General features: G+C 44.6%; 1 protein-coding gene across 1 annotated transcript in view; it reads left to right on the plus strand.

Moving 5' to 3' along the window:
• The first annotated feature begins 10,129 nt into the window (after nt 1–10,129).
• The window catches only part of DOCK2 (dedicator of cytokinesis 2), a 410,412-nt gene continuing 401,013 nt past the window's right edge, over nt 10,130–19,528 (plus strand). The window contains exon 1 of the mRNA XM_060146542.1: nt 10,130–10,215. Within this exon, the coding sequence (XP_060002525.1) occupies nt 10,173–10,215 (43 nt within the window). The 5' untranslated portion in view covers nt 10,130–10,172. The remainder of the gene's footprint in view (nt 10,216–19,528) is intronic.

Raw genomic sequence — 19,528 nt, forward strand, 5'->3', positions numbered from 1 at the left:
GCTCCTGCGCTTGTTAGTAACTACTTCCTTGTTTGCTGCCATCCTGTGGTACTCGTGAATGCAAGCCCCTTTGACTCTCAGAGCCAGGCATTCTAGGGGCCCATCCCTTGGATGGCAGCTGTCAAAGCTGGGCCACCAGGTGTATGTACAAGCTCCTTCCAGGGAGATACTAGTGACTTGGAGTGTCCTAGAGGGAAAAGGCAGGTGAGGTGTCCACAGGCTTCCCTGGTCTGCAGGGAGGATCACAGTCAGCCCCTAGATGCATGCTAAATTAGAAGCCTGGCCCCTAGGTGGTAGATTTTAATGCATGCAAATACAAAGAAGAAAGAAGCCAGCCTTAACAAGCTACATTTTGTGTGATTTCATCCATATGAAATTCTCAAAATGCTAAAACTATAGATATAGGAAAAAAATCAGTGGTTGCCAGGGGTTTGAGGGAGGAGTATGGAGGGATGACTAAGCAGAACACGGGATTTTTAGGACAGTGAAACTATTCTATATGATACTGTTGTGGTAGATACATGACATTATGCATCTGTCAAAACCCATAAAACTGTATAACACAAAGAGTGATCTCTAATGTAAACTGTAGACTTTATTTAATAATAATGTATCAATATTAATTCACTAGTCATAACAAATGCACCACACTAATGCAATGTTTTAATAACAGGGGAAACTGTGCCATGGGGGAGAACGGGTAAATCCAAACCCTGTATGTTCTGCTCTGTTTTTATGTTAACCTAAAACTGCTCTAAAAAAAAGTTTATCAATTAAAAAAATAGAAATCATTATGTAATTTCCCTCATAAAAAAGGATATGGGCCCCCTTTGTAGATTGGAAAATGAGGGGAAAAGAAGCAAAAGGGAAAACGTGGGGCCTTAAAAGACAAAAGCAGTATAATATCAATGGACTCAGAACTTTCTCCCAACTCCCCCATCACTGAGAACAAAAATTATTTATTAAAGACTTCACTGCACCGACAGAAGGGGGCACCCTTTGACTAGGAACCTTGTAAAAATACTCCAGAATTCTGATGACAAATAGATTAAAGCTGTAAAAAGCTATTACGTGAAGGAAACAAAACAAGACCACTTCATGAACCTCATGCCCTCCCCTCTCAAAAGCCACAGGAAGGAGAAGCAAAATATAACAGAACACTCCAAACTGGGAAAAGTGATCTAGAACATTCAAAACTGTTAAGTTTTTTAATTACAGAAAAATCCTTTAGAACTCGAGCAGAAAATATCAAATAACTTACAGAGGCAAGATAATAGCTCCCCAAAACAGCATTCAGAAGAAGGTTCATGTGATTCAGTTAAAAAAACAAAACAAAACAAAAAACCTTTAAGGAAAAAAAGTGTGAACCAAAGGTTGTATTTTCATTAAATCTATTCTTTAGGCATCAAGACTGTTGGAAAACAGTTTTAAACATGCTAAAATTCAGTGATTTTTTTTGTGCCTGTGAACCCTCTGAGGAATCATCCAACAAAAGATGACTGGGGTCTTTGTGACTGCCTGGAGGGGTGGGATAGGGAGGGTGGGAGGGAGGGAGGTACAAGAGGGAAGAGATATGGGAACATATGTATATGTATAACTGATTCACTTTGCTATAAAGCAGAAACTAACACACCATTGTAAAGCAATTATACCCCAATAAAGATGTTAAAAAAAAAATGACTGGGGAAACTTTTGCAAAAGGACTAAAGGACTGAACAAATAACAGTATGTTGTGGATAATTAGAGCCAGATTTCTCACTGTTGGACAAAGGAATGAAAATGAATGAAGGGGAGAGGCTAAATTAATGAAAAGGAAGGCTAAAAATGAACCCTGTGGTGTTGGGTTGGAATTGGAGGTATCGATATAAACTCATGGTTTGGGGGAGATAGATTTTCAATATTAGATATGAAGATAGGCAAGTACATATACACATACATATATATACAGGTACACACAAACATACACACACACATATATATACATATACTTACATATAAGTGTGTGTATGTAGAATTCCTAGCTCTTCTGCTGGACTCTAGAAGCAATAACATCTCAGTAGCAATGAGCACATGTAGCACATGTAGCATCCAGATCTTGTTTTCTTACTATCATTCTCCACTGATATGAACCGTTTCTTTCAGAACTGGCTACTTTCAGGGTTATGTTGAGAATGAATGATATGAGCCCTAAACATCTTGTCGGAAAAAGTAAGAAAGTGCTCAAAAAATGATGGGGGCATCATGATGGCTCCCACTGTCCAAATCTAGGACAATCTGAGCATCTAAATAAATAATAGCAATGGATTATAGCCTATTAAGTAAAATAAGAAACCATGAGCCCATGTTGTTTTAAATAAACGAATAAATACATGAATGAATAAATGATAAAGGAAAAGCTTTTTCTCACAGAATTCCATTTAATAAATGTAGAAAGAATGATAGACTTAAAAAAAATCTCTATTTGGTAATCATCATACTAATAGGTGATTCGGGAAAGAACCATCAATAAATGATACCAAAACTAGAGAGCTAGAAGTATGATGAGTTAATGAATATTTACATAGTCTTACAGTATCTCTCCACGAATACATAATTGCAACAGGAGAACTAGTAACCTTCACATGGAAAAGTTAAAAGGCATCACCCAAATCAACAATCAGTGTTAACATCACCAGTAAAGTTACCGACTCTCCCAAGTTGGTCCCCAACAAGGGTCCTCCTACGTGGTGTCATTCCAGCCAATAGAAGGAGACTGAGTTTGGCTCAGAAGCAGACAAAAGCTTTCCTCTTCAGTCTGAGAATGGAGCGGTAAGAGCTAGGCTCTGGAGAATGTGCTCTGCCGAAAGGCCCGCAGGGCGCTGCTTTGCAGGGTTATGTCGGAGGAGGGAGGGGCGGAGTTCTCGCAGGGCGGGCTCAGCTGTGCTGCTCGGGGCTTCCCGCACAGTGCGCGCCGCAGCGTCTTTGCACACCGCCCGCCGCCGCCATCTTTACTTCACGTTTTCCTGCAGCGCTTCTGCACGTGGTTCGCGGAGCTCAAACGTCGGGAGCAGTGGTTTTACTCTGAGAACTTTAATCTGATGTGGTCGCCGCCAGGCCTCCATACCCAGCGCCCTACAGGCAAGTGAAAGTAGACTAAGCCCAAAAGAAGAAGGGAGACCTTATCACCTAGATTCCATCTTATTTTTCCCTGGAACCCCATTGGGCTTTGCTGGTGACAAACCCCTCCTCTGCCTTTTGTCCTGTGCCCCATTCTTGGGGGCGCTGAGGGGACGACGGTCCATCTTAAGTAACTGCTTCCTGAGTTTGGGTGCAGTCATAACCCCGGAGAGGGGAGTAGAGCTTCTCCCCAGCCGCCTTCGGGGAGTAGAGCTTCTCCCCAGCCGCCTTCAGATACATTCGATTATCACCCGGCCTTAGCCCTGTTTATACCCCTGAGCGACCACCATTTGGAGTTTTATAGATTCTAACCTTTTGGAGACAGAGGACACCAGACAATTTAAGATGCATGGTCCAGATATCGGCAAGAGAACAATGTTGTTAAGGGGCTCAGGAAAGGTAGAAAACAGATGATGCTGGGGAGAGCCTGTGGTCCTCTGCTCCGAATTTGTTCGGCCAGAGGAGGCTGGCTGGCTTCTGTTAGCCAAGCTGCTTTTTCCAGTAGCCTGTCTGCATTTTCTCCAATCAGGCACTGTGAGGCAGCCACCGTTGCTTGGGTAAAGCATCCTGGAAGTAACATGGTGAAGAGATTGGAAGGGGGCAAAACTGGAGGCAAAGAGCTCAAGTCCGAGATTCAGATGAGGTGGATCTTGGCAAGGTAGTGCTCTGGAGCAGACGGCAGATCCGAGAGCTGTTTTTGAGATAAGCATTTGCAGTGAAAGGGAGGGTGAAGTGGAGGGTGATGATACCACTTTTAGGCAGTCATAATGGTTGACAGCTATAATAAGGAGTCTCACCCCTCTGGGCTTTGTTTACTTATTAACAGAAATGGGGATCATAATGGTGCCTACCTCATATGGCTACTTTGAGGATTAAATGAGATAATGCATGTAAAGTGTTAAATGAGGGATTGGCATGCAGTTAAGTGCTCAGTAAATGTTAGAAACCTTTTTTCATCAGGAAACTGAGGCTTAGCAAGGTTAAGTAACTTCTCCAAGCTACACAGCTATGTAAGTGATGGAGTTGGGATTCTAGCATATCACTTGCAGCACAGAGTCAACTCACATCACCTGTTATGTAGAATAGACACAGGGATGACAGGTCTGTGGTGTGGCTATGGTGATGAGCTTGGTTTCAGAATTGAAGACATTAATGTGGGGTGGGGAAGGGAGGTCCAGGAAGCAGTTGGACACGAGTCTGGACCTCAGGAGGGGTCTTGGCCAGAGAAGTCCTTGTTTCCAAAATCATCTCTCAGAGTCTATGCAAATTTATAGTCAAAAGTGGTACACTACCTAATTGCCAGGTATCTGGCAGATGGTGTTTAATAAAATTGTTTGACCATGATAATTGTAAATTCTTTAAGGGGTTTTAGTCACATTTTTATATTTGACTGTCAATCTCTCTTGCCACAGTTTTTCCATGGTGCTATAGAATCATTATAATAAAAAGCCTGTATTTCAGAAATAGAAAAGCCATATCCTAGTCAGTATGAAGCTTAAAGATTTCTGTATTATAAACCGTTCCATTAAGAAGTTAACCTTCACTCAAAATAACTTTCTAAACTTCATCTCCTTCAACTACAAGCAGTTTTTCACCTCTTTTAATATGTTGAATAATTTGTTACTCTGACGTCATTTAAAAAACCCAGATTCCTGAGTCACAAGCTGCATAGGGGGAAAATCTTCAGTATTCCTCAAGTCTCAACCATATTTACCTTCTGGCATACCACCTACCTTTGTCCCCCCACCAAGTACCTTATCACGCTGTTGTTATGAACTTGTCTGCATGTGTATCAGAAATCTAAGATGAAAAAACAAGCATCTTTTAGATCCCTCCCATGGGTTTATGAAGACAATAAAATTGTCTGTAGCAAGGGATGACAAACTGTGGTTCATTGGCCAACTTTGACTCAACATCTGTTCTGGTATGGACGATGAACTAAGAATAGTTTTTACATTTTTAAAAGGTTGAAAAGAATTCAAAAGAAGAAAAATATTTCATGACATGTGAAAATTATATGAAATGCAAATTTTACTGTCCATTAATGAATAAAGTTTTATTGGAATACAGCCATGCTCATCATTTACGTATCATCTATAGTGGCTTTCATGCTACAGTGGCAAAGTTGAGTACTTGTAGCAAAGATGGGCTATGGATGGTGCTCTCATTGCTTTGCAGTGCTGTTTAGCAACCTGTAGATCTCAGGGATGTGGTTATAGTGCCACCTGTTTCAAGTACCATGTACATGACTGTACAGAAATACTTTTTAAATTTTGTTTTATTTTATTAACCAGCACAATAGCCGTCATGTCAAAACAAAACAAAACAAAAGAAGAGAATAGTGGGATCCAAATGTCATGCTTTTAAGTCACAGTGGAGTGTGGATTATTTTGTTATAGGATGAGACAGGAAAGCATCATCTTTGTTGTATAGTGACACTACAACTGTGCTAAAAGAATATGGTCTGACAGAGTAAGCCCTCATCACAACATTCCCAACTGCAAGAAAGGAGCTGCCAGAAAAATTAGAAAATTTAAAACAGAATATCTCATAATAGCACAATTTCTCCATTACAAATAAAAAATGAAAATGAGACTGTACCTAATGTAAGTGCCCTGGTGGCTCATTTATTAACCAGACAAGGAAAGATATTTATTGATGGTGAGTTGATTAAAATATTTTTGATGGTAGCAGCAGATGAAATGTGTCTAGAGAAAATAAAACAGTTAAGGCTATTAGCCTTTTGGTGACAATCGTTGTTTGAAGAGTTGAGAACACGGGGAGCAACATCAATAATCAATTTAAAACCATGGCAGATGATTTCTAGTGGTTTTCCTTGGCTCTTGACAAGTTGACTGGTGTTACCAGTACAGCTCAGTTGTTTATTTGGCAAGTCCATGCTGAGTCTGAAGTCAATGAAGAGTCAGCTTTTATGAATAATCCATGTGGAAAAACTATGGTCAAAACTATTTTCAAAGAAAATGAGGAAACACTAATTCAGTGTAACCTGAAGTGGAATCCGCTAAGATGTGTTACAACTGTTGATGATAAAAATATGTGTGGAGCAGGAAAAGGCTTTTTGGACAAATTTACAAAGGTTGTGAAAATGTAAAGTGTTTAAAGCCTGTACTAATTTATTGTAATATTCATCAGAAGGTACTTTGTGGAAAATATTCGCACCTACTGTGTGTTATTGAACCAGTTGTGTCAAAGGTGATCATTATGTCTCCTGGACTTAACCATTGTCTGTTTTGTGAACTTTTGTCAAAATAGAAGCTGAATATTCAAGTCATATTCAATATGACTTGCCCTGTCAACTACACAGCAGTTTGATGGCTTAACAGATGAGTCATCTGTGACTTTTTGAGCTCAGGATTGAGATTTCTTAACAAAAACAGCCCTCAACCACTATTATTCAACCACTATTATTGAACACTGGATGACTTGGGAAATTAGCTTCTGCTGCAAACGTCGTAATGTTTCTTAATGGATTCAACCAAAATGACAAAGCAAAACAATGGTTATCTGCAGAAACCTGCGATAAAGTCATTTTGATGACAATTAATGTTTTTGTATTTATTTATTTATTTTTGCTGTATTGGGTCTTCGTTTCTGGATGACAATTAATGTTTAAATCACAAGCAAGATCAAGCGGCCTAAAAAACTTCCTGTGTTGTCAAAAATTAAAACAGAAAGTGAGATCTCCATTCCTACAAAAATTTAAATGAACATATTTTCCAGGCTCAAACTATAGTTCCAGCAGTGTTTTCAGACCTCAATACAAGTGTAAAAGTAATTTTTAAATTTCAAATCCATTTAACTGTGCAATTGAAGGGTTTCTATTCAGCAATTCCACATCCAGCAATATAATAAATGGTGTGCTAAAAGGCAAACATCAAGAGAATATTTAATAGAATTTTATAACTGCCTTCTGAGCAATGAAAATGCTTAATAAAAGCTTATGTACATGGGGCTTCCCTGGTGGCACAGTGGTTGAGAGTCCCCCTGCCGATGCAGGGGACACGGGTTCGTGCCCCAGTCCGGGAAGATGCCACATGCCATGGAGCGGCTGGGCTCATGAGCCATGGCCACTGAGCCTGCGCGTCCAGAGCCTGTGCTCCACAACAGGAGAGGCCACAACAGTGAGAGTACCACAAAAAAAAAAAAAAAAAAGCTTATGTACATGGATTGATATCAGTATTTGACAGAACTTTGAGATTTTCAGCCAACTTCAAGAGTTAGTCAGCTATAAAATTTAAAGAGCACGCAGTTCACACAAGACCATCCTCACTTCTGACACTAACTGCAAGTTTGGGGGAGTTCCCAAAACTACCTTTAGTGTCAGTAATTCCCTAGAAGGATTTCCAGAACTCATTGAAATTGTTACTCTCAGTGACCATCTGTTATTGGTAAAGGATGAAGATTTAATTCAGCCAAGGGGAGATGTACATAGAGCAGAGTCCAGGGAAGGACCAAACATTTTTGTTGTCCTCTCCACATGGGGTCAGGATGCTTTATTTTCACTGCATCAGTGTGTGACCGTACGTGTAGAATATTGCGAACTAGCAAAGCTCACCCAAACCTTGGTGTCCAGAGATTCTTTTGGGGCTCTATCATGTAGGCAAGACTTTCCCCCCATGATTGCCCCCATGGTTGATCTCAACCATCAGGGCAACTGATACCATGTGGCCCAAAGCCTCACGTACATCACATTATTGGTCTTTCTGACATGGTCAGCCCCCACCCTAAATCGTTTTTTTTTTTTTTTTTTTTTTTTTTTTTGCGGTACGCGGGCCTCTCACTGTTGTGGCCTCTCCCGTTGTGGAGCACAGGCTCCGGACGCGCAGGCTCAGCGGCCACGGCTCACGGGCCCAGCCGCTCTGTGGCATGTGGGATCTTCCCAGACCGGGGCACGAACCCGTGTCCCCTGCATCGGCAGGCAGACTCTCAACCACTGCGCCACCTGGGAAGCCCCTAAATCGTATTTTTAGATCGCCAGTGTGACCCAAGTTTCCCAGGCAAACCATGACATTCCAAGAGATCACTTCCCAAAGCTGAGGGCAAATACCTGGCCATTCTGGGGGCAAGATTAATTCTTTACTACACACCACCTGTGGGGAAAGCCATTTTCAAAGATGAAATGCAAAATGTCGTTACAGATCACCATTAACAGATGAACAGTTGCCATCAACTTTGATCAGAGAGAACACTAACTTTGAACTCTAATGGGGTGAAATGGGACCTAACCCACAAATTTATTTTTCTCATTAGTAGACCTGTATCACAAAAGAGTATACTCAATTATTAATGTCAGATTTTGAATTTTATCAATAAAAATTGTGGAAGCTTGTTTTCTGTCTGTTACATAAGTAACTACATAATATCCTTGATTTTGGCTGTTGGCCTGCAAAGACTGCAATATTTACTATCTGATCTTTTACAGAAAAGTTTGCCGACCTTTGGTGTTTAGTCCAGTTTATAATACTGCTCTGATGGTTAGTTTTATGAGTCAACTTGGTGAGGCTATAGACCCTAATTATTCAACCAAACACCAGTCTAGGTGGTGTTGTGGAAGTAGTTTATAGATGTCATTAACATCTACAACCAGTTGATGTTAAGTGAAGGAGATTATCTTCAACAATCTGAGTAGGCGGGATCCAATCAGTTAGAAGTCCTTGACTGTACTTTCCTTGAAAAAAGAAGAAATTCTACCTGGGGACAGCAGCTTCAGCTCCTGCCTGAGAGTTTCCAGCCTGCACTCCCTAGAGGCCCGTCGTATGCGTTTCGGACTTACCTAGCCAGCTCCACTTACATAAGCCAATTCCGTGCAATCAATCAATCAGTCAGTCAGTGAACACACATATATGTCCTACTGGTTCCGTTTCCCTGGTGGAATTCTGACTGATTCAACCGCTCTCTATAAAAAATACTACCCAATTTGTGCTGCTAGACAACTGAAAAGGAAATAACTTTAGATAAAGTGAAATTAATAGCTTGCCATAGCTGCCTGTCAGCTGTGGTATTGCCTAATCTATCTTATTGACTCTGTAGTGCAAATCAGAAAAGGGCTGTGAGAGTTATGAATAAAGAAAATTCAGGAAGACTTTAATTCAGTCTTATCACTGTGGTTCAAAGAGATATTTTTGCTTCTCAACAGAGTCTATTCCCAGAGCATTTTCTGAGAAATGTCTCCATTAGCCTTTACTCTAGGACTCATTTGCCAGGGTCCACTGTTGCTGGCTATTAGAGCACCCTTGACTTCCCGGCATTGTTGATAAATTCTGTGCTTGTATATTTTCAGAGGAGAGTTTCCTGAGCTTTTATCAGATTTTCAAATGGGTCGTGGCACCAAAAGGATAAAACTCCAAATGACCTCCCCTCCAGGTGGATGTTTAACTCATATGTTAACTACGGCATGTAATATCTCCTGTAGTCATCACAGTAACTCCTGGATGTCACCTGCTGCATGTTTTGCCTTCTCTACTTCTAGCAGTAATCATATGAGGTAGGTACCAGTATCCCATTTTACAGAAAAAAAACACTGAAGCTTAGAAAAATGAAGTAATTTGTCCTAGTTGCATAGCTGTAAAGCATCAGAGTCTGGATTTGAACCCACATCTGACGCTAAGCTCCTGCTAGGTGGGAGGGAGCTCGGTTTAATCACTAGGCTCAGTTACCAGGGAACTTCCTGCACTTGTGGCGATGGCCTGGGTGACACCAGGTATCTGCCTGGCCTCTGCCAGCTTGCCTGGGCAGGAGACAAGTTGGAGGTGGCCCCTAAGCTTTGTGGGGGCTTTCTAACCCCTAGCCTTCTGCGGTGCCCCTGCCCAAAGGGAGGGAGGAAGAGGAGGAGGGGCGGGTCACCCTGGGGAGGGAGGGCGGGCCCTGAGAGGGAGTTTGAAAAGAGGAAGGAAGTGGGGCCCGGCAGAACGCCTAGCCACCCCCTGGCTGCTTCCCCACAGGACGACGCGAGGTGCCTGCAGCCGCCCCCCGCCCCCACGCCCCACGGCCAAGCCATGGCCCCCTGGCGCAAAACTGACAAGGAGCGACACGGAGTGGGTAGGTGTGGGCATGGGGTCCTCAGCAGGGAGAAGGGCAGGTGGCCGAAGAACCGCATAGGAAGAGGCTGGGGAGCCAGCGGCGCGGACGTGGGCTCAGGGCACCGACTCAAGCTTTGAGGGTGCAGTGGCTCCCTCAGCCTGCTGTGGTACCAGCTGGGCAGGAAAAGGGAGGCGGGGGGGGAGATGAAGGTGGGTGCCCTGCCCAGCAGGCTACGCCCAGCCCGCTCCCTCTCCTGCTGCCGCCACAGGGCTACCCTCTCTCCAAAGGCTTTATGCATTTCCTAGACGGGTTCCAGCAGAGCTTTTAGCACCTGGCTCTGCGTCAGGCTCCTGGCAGTGTAAGGACTCCTTCGCCCCGTCTGGAGACTTGGCCTCTTGGAGGGAGCATCGTTCTCTCCCTTGGCTGAGCCTGGCCTGGCCCAACATGCCTCCCTCCCCCGCTGCCCAAAGCGACACCCATCTGCTCGCTTCCCCTGCCTGTTCCTCCTGGGTCAGATAACCCTTATTTGTCAGAGCATTCAGAGGGCTGTGCAAGCTGGGGGCGTAGGGCTGGAGGGCAAGACCCTTCACTCAGCCCCAGAGAGCCCCTGGGGAGAAGGGCTCCCACCGGGTTATAGGGGCATATCCAAGAAGCCAGCCTCATCAGCTCCAGCCATCTAAGCTCCCAGAGGCCTCTGCCTCAAGCTCAGGGCCGGAAGTGGTGGCTGGGGGAAGGGAGGCTTCAGGTACTAGGACTCTTTCTACTAAGTGGCACGCATGGTGCAATCCCCATAGATTCACTGTGGTTTTCAAATAAGTGTGAATTAAAAAACCACTCTGTGGCTTGCTACACAGGCAGATACCAGATACCACCCTCAGAGATAAGGGTTGAACAGGTCAGATGTTGGAAGATCCAAGGGCCAAGAGTAGGGAATGATGTAGGGAATCCCAAGGCCACTGCTGGAGAAACACAGTCCTGGAGGGCTCAACACTTATTCATTCACTTACTAGGCTCCAAGCACTGTGGAGTGTTTAAAGATGAATGGTCCCTATCCAAAGAGCAAATAATATTCCATACCCTGAAGGAGGCTCCGTTTCTCAGTTTCTCCACCTATATTGAACTAGACTCAGTAACTTTTGAACTTTAAAGCTTCTCTAACTCTGGCCCTTCCAGGCTGAAACACCGCTCAGGTGAAGATGGGGACTGAGAAATGGAGCAGACCATTATAGGTGGAGGGACCAATGTGGTCTAGGAGATGAAAGCTGGACACTAAGGGACCATCCAGGGAAAAAAGAGCACATCCAGCAAAGAAGAGTGGTAGCTCCTTTCGCCTTGAGGGGAGGGTGCATTGAAGGGAATGGTGATGCTCAAAGTAAGTTGGAGCCACATTTTGGAAGGCTCTGAATGCCAGGCTAAGAAGTTGAGACTTTTTCCATCTAGGCAATTGGGAACCATAGAGGGCTTCTGAGCAGGGGAGGGACATGAGATTTGTGCTGAAGCCAGTGTGGAGGGAGGCTGGGCGGACAGAAGAGCAAAGGCGCCTGGGTGGCAGACAGGGATGGTATTGGTGGTCCAGGATGACGAGGGCAGTTAATGGGGGCAGTTGAGTGTGGCGGAAGAGTCCCACCCTCTGGTCGAAGGGCTGTAGTGTGTTCCTGCTGTGTAGGCCCTGTGCTATGGTGTGAAGCTCATGGGCTCTGGTGCCTGCTCTTGGATTCCAGCTTCCAGTGCTTCCCAGCCTTGTGAGCTAGACAAGTTACTTACTCTCTCCAGGCCTCAGTTTCCTTGTCTGTGTATTGGAAGTAATAACAGCACCTGCTCCCCAGGGTTGTGGGAGGACTCAATGATAATAATCCATATAAAGTGCCTGGAATGACAGTCATACAAATCCTCACTACATGTTATTAGTTATTGTTTTTAGCCTTTATTCTCTGCTTAGGAGCCCAGTTCAGGACATGACATCGCAGGATGGGAGGGGGCTACTGAATGAAGTAAGGTTTTCACCCTCCTTTGCTGAGGAAATCCTACCTATGTGCTCAGAGACTAGGAACTCTGTTAGGCTCTAGGCCCAGGGGATTCTTCTGATGGTATAACTGAGAGTTTTCACACCTACCTGTGAAAATTCTGTTTGGGGCTGGGAGTCAGAAGGTGTATGACCCTTTAGGGGGCCATAGAGCACTTGGAAGGTGTCTACTTATCAAAGGATCTCTTTTTCTCTGCAGATGAATGTCAGAGGTTAGGAAGGTAATCTCCAACCCTCCTCTGTAGACTCCAGGTAGATGGAAGGGAAGGGCAAGGCTTAGGTTATGATGAGACAGGGGACTGGAGTCACCCAGCAGAAAGAACCGTGGCCTGAGATAAGGAGTCTGGGTTCTAGTTCTGACACTATCATTTTTGCAGGCAGGTCTGTGCTCTAGTTTCCTCACTGTAAGTCTAGGTATTAATACTTTTGTCTTTCAAGACGTTCTTTTAGAAGAGTATCTGAGATAATGAGTATGGGGGCTTGGAGGAAAACGGAGAGCTAGAGCCGTGTAAGGATTAGGGGGTCCTTGGAACATCTCCAGAGTCCCAGCCAGCCTAACACAGGAAAACCTGAGCTTTGCTTTGCCATTTGGTTTCCTCTTCCTCTGGCCTAGCTGACAAGGGCTGCTGGTGTCTGTTTGTCTGGGGGGCTGGCTTTTCTGGGGACAGCTTCATCACCGGAACCGCTTGGCTTCTTTCTCATCTTACTGTCTGGTGGGCAGCCAGGGTGAGCCTCGTGTAGATCCCTGGCCAGGGATGGAGCTTTAAAATGTGATCCACTAGAGTTCAGAGAGGACCCTTGGGTAGAGGTGGGTAAGAGTTCCCACAGACAAGACAGTGTAGCTGTGAAGAAAAGACGCAGCCTCTGCCCTCGAGGAGATACAGGTAAGGTTAGAAGCTTGGGCTGTGAGTTCAAATTTGGTCCTGTTTCCTCATCTTTCCTCATTACTCCTACTTTATGTAGGAGTAATAATGATAATATGGATTTCATGAGATCATTGTGTAATGAAAAGCATTAGTAATGAGACTGGTCAATGAAAGTTAGCGACTGAGGTCAAGGGGCGTACCTAATAGGTGCAGAGCCAAGAGAGACAGGTAATGCGCCCTAATGCCAGGTTCAGGAAAGTCACGCCTTATCAGAATAAGTGTAGTAATTTATGGTTTACAAGACCCATTCTCATGCAGTATCTTTGTCTGGCTTCAGAACATCTATGTGAGGCAGCATATTATTATTCTCATTTTACAGACGAAGAGTTCCAGAGTTCACATAACTTGGAAGTACTTGGGCTGGGCCTTAAATTCAGTTGTCTTCAGACACCAGACCCTTTGCACAACACTAGGAGGGAATCTGGGAGGAGAAACATCATAGACAAAGGCAGGAGGTTGGAATGGGTGTGGCTTTTGGGTCAATAAATAGTCTGCTTTGGTTTTAGTGGATGTTTGTAGAAATAAAAAATAGTTGGAGAGGTAGATTATGGTCAGGTTGTGAAGGGCTTTGAGTACCAAGCTTATAAGTTTGGACTTCATTTTGTGAGCAGTGGAGTTTTTGAGCAGGTGTGTCACCTGTAAGAAGATAATTTAATCACTTGGGAGGGGGGCAGGGGTTAGACATAGAGTGGAACAGCAGTGGGTGACAGTTTACCTATCTACTGACTGCCTCATTAGTTAATCCCGCAGGAGTCCCCTTATAATTAACATTTCCCTTTGGCTTTTACTATCTTAATCCTCTCTGCCTGAGACTCTTGTCATTGGTCAGAGCTTTATCCTTGGAGGAGACAATGGAAGACAGAAAAGGGAGAAAAGAAAGAGCAAGTAACAGTATCAGGGATAAGTATGACTACAGGTGACAGAAAACGCCCAAAGTAGTGGCTTAACCAAACTAGAAGCTTATTTGCCTCTCATGTAGAAAGCCCAGAAATGGTCCCTGAAGAGGCAGTAGCGTGGCTCTTTCTGTCTCCTGCATGGCTTCCTTGGCACGAGGCTTCTGCCTTTTGAACCAAACTGGCTGCTTAAGCCTCTATTGTCAGCTCCACTTTCCAGCCAGCAAGAAGGATGAAGGGAACAAGAAGGGCATGACACTGCTCATTAAGGACACTTACTTGAAGGCCCACTGGACACTTCCTCTTGTATCCTTTTGGCTTAAAACCTAATCACATGACTGAACCTAGCTGCAGTGGAACCTGGAAGTGTAGTCTGCAATGTAAGCAGCCATGCACCCAGCTCAATATCCAGTGTGCATTCCTGAGGAAGGAAGGGAATAGGATATTAGGGATGATATTTTAGTTTTCTCAGGCAGCCGTAACAAAATACCAGAGACCAGGTGGCTTAAGTAACAGAAGTTATTTTCTCACAGTTCTGGAGGCTGGAGTTCCGAGTCCAAGGTGCTAGTAAGTTGATATCTCCTGAGGCCTCCTAGGCCTGCAGACACCTGCCTTCTCCTTGCTTTGTCCTCATATGTCCTCATATGGTCTTCTCTCTGTGCATGCTCACCCCCTGTGTCTTCTCCTCTTCTTAGAAGGACACAAGTCCAGTTGGATTAGGGCCCCACCCTGACGGCTTCGTTTTAACTTAATCCCATCCTTACAGACCTGATCCAAATGTGGAGCTTCAACATGTGAATTTGGAGCAGTAGGGAGGGTGACTGCTGGGTTCCTAACAGTTGACCTGTGGTCTGTGGTATGATATTTAGGGATTGTAGAAGAAGCCTTCAAGGCAGGGGTCCTCAGAGCGTGAATGCAGAAGAAAGGTTTATTTACCCTGAAGCTGGGCCCGCTGGGTAGATTTGTGTAGGGGCTTCAGTTATGCTCAGAAACCTCTTCTCCGTACAGATCATCTCGAGTTATGGTTGTGTATCTATGTGTGGTGCTGGGGAGTTATCGCTTGGTTCCTTCGGAGGGCTGAGGGACAATCTAATCTGTCCCGTGTCTCTCCCCTAGCTTCGAGTGGCTTGCTGGCTGGCAATCTTTGGTGTCCCATGGTTTAGTAGAAGTATCACCCCCCGTCTCTGCCTCTGTCTTCACGTGGCGTTCTTCCTGTGTGTGTGTCTCTTTCCAAATTTTCCGTTTTAATAAGAACACCAGTCATGTTGGGTGAGGGCCCACCCTAATGACCTCATGTGAACTTTATTACCTCTGAAAAGACTATCTCCAAATAAGGCTGCATTCCGAGGTGCTGGGAGTTAGGAATATAGCATATCTTTTGTTTTGTGGGGTGGGGCACAATTCAAATCATAACAGGCTCTGCAAAAGTTGAGAAGGGGTCTGTTTCACATCTTGATTGGGGAACATGGATGAGTTCGAGACCTCTCTCTGGTCCAGGGATGCAGGTGATGCTGTTTCCTGGACAGATCTGGTCCATACTGAGATGGACAGATTTGGAGTGCACAATGGGTGATTGAGTCCCTTGCAGCACAGACTCTTATTACAAGGAACAAAATCCACTTAAAGTAGTTCAGTTAAAAGGTATGTGGTGTGTGGCTGTATGTGAGAAGGGAAGTGGTGTGTTTTAAGCATCAAGGGACATCAAACAGAAATCCAGGAAACATGAGCAGCAGTCCTCTGGAAAGGCCTGGTCTGAGGAGACCGGAAAACTCTGCCTGTCTTCTCATGGCTTCCCAGCTGCTCTAAACTTATGAGCGCTGTTCTCCTTCCTCTTCTCCTCTTCATAACTTTCATATTCTGAGAACACCACAGGGTTCTGACACCACCAGCATGCCACCTGCCTCAACCTGGCATGACTTTACAGTGCCAGCACCCTCTGAATCCTCTCTCTGTGTTTATTTGTTCAAAGTCCTGAGAAGATCTGAGTGGACTGACTCACCTTTTCAATAAAGGCCCCCCAGGTCAGAGGTCATCACCACGCTAAGAATGGGCCCCACTCTGAGCAGGGTGCTGCCTTTTCCAATACGCTGTGGTTATGGGGTGGGGTCATGAGGATCGCAGGAGTCGTGGATGGGGACAGATTCTTGGAGTAGGAGGCATGAGTCAAACGTGCATCCCAAACACACCCAGGGCAGAACTCTGCTACAGAGGGACCACTTATACTGCTCTTGTTGCCAGAGTTAATAGCTAAGGAGGAGAGACAGAGACCATCATTTACTCACCAGCTTGTTCACTCATGCACTCATTCATGCTTCATTTATTTCTTAAATATTTATTGGGCATTTCCTATGTGCTGGGCACTGCGCTAGACGGTAAGATTACTAGAATTTGGCCAATATGGTTCCTACCCTTTTGGAGCTTACAGTCTAGTGGGGAAGACAAAAAGAACCTTGTGGAAAAATCAATAGGCATATCACGACAAATCGTGATATGTGCTCCTGTAATAAAAGAGTTTGTCTCATGAATGAGAGTATTGGAGGGAAGGAATCTTAAATAGGATGGTCTCAGAAGGCCTCTGAGGAGCAATGGGGGAAAAAATTGCAAAGGAAATGCTTAGAGGGATCTTAGTACGTGTATCTTGGCTATGGAGGCCAATTGTATCTTTGGACTGGTCCCCAGAAATAAGTCTGGTGCAACAAAAACACACGGATTGGAAATCTCATTCCTTCCTACCGCCAGTTCTTAGGTGCCTGGGCTGCCTGCTTTCGGATGCAACTTGGGATTGTTTAGGAGTGCCTGCTAGGCTGACTGTTTGAGTTCATTTAAGTAGATTGTCCTAATCCCTAGGTTTATGGGAACTACATTAGTTAGTGGCCATCTTGCCCACAACCATAATGTTTGAGTTTGAATGAGCCTTGACAGACTGTGTTTGCTAAGCTCTGCTTCCTCTTGAGTTCAGCATCCTTATATTGCTGCTATATTTTGAGACAGACAGTGTAGTCACCATAATATTCTGCTAACTTCTGGACCTTTGGGCTTCTTTTTTTTGTTTTAAGCTTACAGGCCTTTAATATTCAATTGCACACGGGTGCCACAGTCTGAGTTTTGCAGCATATGTTCTGCAAATGGTGAATGCTAGTGCTTATTGCCACCCGACTCCAGAGGAATCTGTGTGCACGCACTGCAGATGTTCCCTTTAATAGGCACTCTCTCCTTTCATTCCACTTTCTTTAATTCGCGTGAGGTGAACAACAGTCAGGCTGAGTTTGTCAACATCTTAAGTCTTACTTGGTTTTTAGTTCTCCTTGGAAAAAGCCATCCATCCCTTGTCTTTCTGACCCCACTAGGACACTGTCAGCTTCTGCACTGATTTAAAGCAGTGCAGGAGGGGGATGTGACTGGCAATGTGGGCACTTTTCCAGACCCCTCTCCAGACATTGCCCCAGGGCACTCAGTGTTCCCCTGACAACACATGATCCCTTGGGTCAAATCCTAAACCAGGATGGTGAAGGGGACCTAGGTGGGCCATGTGACTTGCAGAGATGCCTCAGCATCCAGCACAGGGTCTGACCAGAGACAGTGCTGAGCAGGCATTTGTTGGGGTGGATTAAGTGCTAGCAATGTCAGGTCCCAAGAGCCCACGACTGCTGCCGCAAAGGGGCACACCTTGTGCCAGCCGGACCCTGAGGATTTGCCCGGGAAGGGGGATTTTGCTGCTTGCCTCACTGGCGGTGGCGACAAGGTCGTTGTCTCAGGAAAACGTGTTCCAGGAAGAATAAACAGCCAATGCAAATGTCCTGAGGAGGGAGCCTCTCTGATGTGTGGGAGGCCACTGTGAATGGAGTGGAGTAACCCAGGGGCAGAACTGTAGGAAATGAGTTCTCTGAAGAGAGGTTGTATTGAGTAGTGCCTGGTACATGTTATAAGGACTTTGGCTTTTACTCTGAATGGAAGCGGGTGGGGCACTGTAGGGTTTGAGAAGAATTGCAGAATGTTCTGTCTTATTTTTTTTTTAATTTGGTTTTTAACTGAAGTATAGTTGATTTACAATGTTGTGTTAATTTCTGCTGTACAGCAAAGTGACTCAATTATACACACACACACACATATGTATATTCTTTTCCATTATGGTTTATCCCTGGGTATTGAATGAAGTTCCCTGTGCTATACAGTAGGACCTTGTTGTTTATCTGTTCTATACATAATGGTTTGCATCTACTAACCCCAAACTCCCAATCCATCCCTCCCCTGCCCCCTCCCCCTTGGCAACCACTGTTCTGTCTTATTTTAAAAGAATTATTCTAGAAGTTTTATGGTTAGTAGATAGAGGGGAATTAAAGGTGGAAGCAGGGAGGCCAGTATGGCAGTCACTACAATAACCAGGCAAGAAATGGTGGGGGACCCCCCCAAGGATGAAGCAGTGGAGGAGGTGAGATGTGCTTAGCTGTGTGTACTGTAGGTGGCAAACAGGATTTTCCTCATGGATTGGACATGGGTATAAAAGGAAGTAGTTAAGGGTGACACCATGGTTTTGGTCTGAGCAGCTGGGAGAATGGAACTACCTACGGGACTTCCTTAGTTAGTCCCCTGATCTAAGTTGTCATCAACATTGTCATAAATAATAACATTGCCTCAACTTTTTTCAGTCCAGTCCATTTATAAAGCACTTGTGGTACCACATTTAACCCTCACGGCCACCCTGAGAGATGGGTACTTTTATCTTCATTTCAGAGATGAGGAAACTGAAGAGCAGAGAGATTTAAGCTCTTGCTGAAATGCAGCCTTTTTCCAGTGCTTTTCTTACATCTCATCCCTGGAAGAAATGTCTTCTGCTTTATCAAAATCTTCATTTTTCACCTTGTCTTTTAGTTATGTGACTGCAGGTTGTCTCCCCCACTGGATGGCTTATTGTCTGACGGCAGAGCTCTGTTGGGGGTCGAATTTGATTCCATCTGGCTCTGTGGTACTAGCAGAAACATGGTAGGTTTCTGCTAGTACCACAGAAGGTACTAGCAGAAAAGATCATCGTTATTGTAACGCAGGACCCTTGGGAATCCAAACACTATTCCTACAAAAACATGCACATGTGCAGTTTTGCATTACAGTTTCATTATGGCCCATTCATGGAAGCCAGTTAAGGACCCTGCTAAAATGTACTCAGTAACTAGATATAATAGGTACAGCCAAGGTGTTCTGCCCAGGGTGTGAATCCTTAGATCTGGGAGTGGCCGAGATTAAGAAAACTATTTTTATAGTCTATTCAGATCAATTAAGTTCAGTGAACCCATGCTAAGTTATGGTCCTGAGCTGAGTACTGGGGCCCAGAGCTGAAAAACACAGTCTCTGCTCTCAGGAAGCTTATGAGCCAGTAGTAACCTCTCCTTCTTTTTGTTTGAGGCAGGAAAGAACACTGTTATTAGTACTAATGTCCCCATTTCTCAGGTTGGGGATGGGTGCACCCCTTACTTCAGGTCACTATGGCCCCTGCT

This window comes from Lagenorhynchus albirostris, chromosome 3 (genome assembly GCF_949774975.1).
Source record: "Lagenorhynchus albirostris chromosome 3, mLagAlb1.1, whole genome shotgun sequence".
Classification (NCBI taxonomy): domain Eukaryota; kingdom Metazoa; phylum Chordata; class Mammalia; order Artiodactyla; family Delphinidae; genus Lagenorhynchus; species Lagenorhynchus albirostris.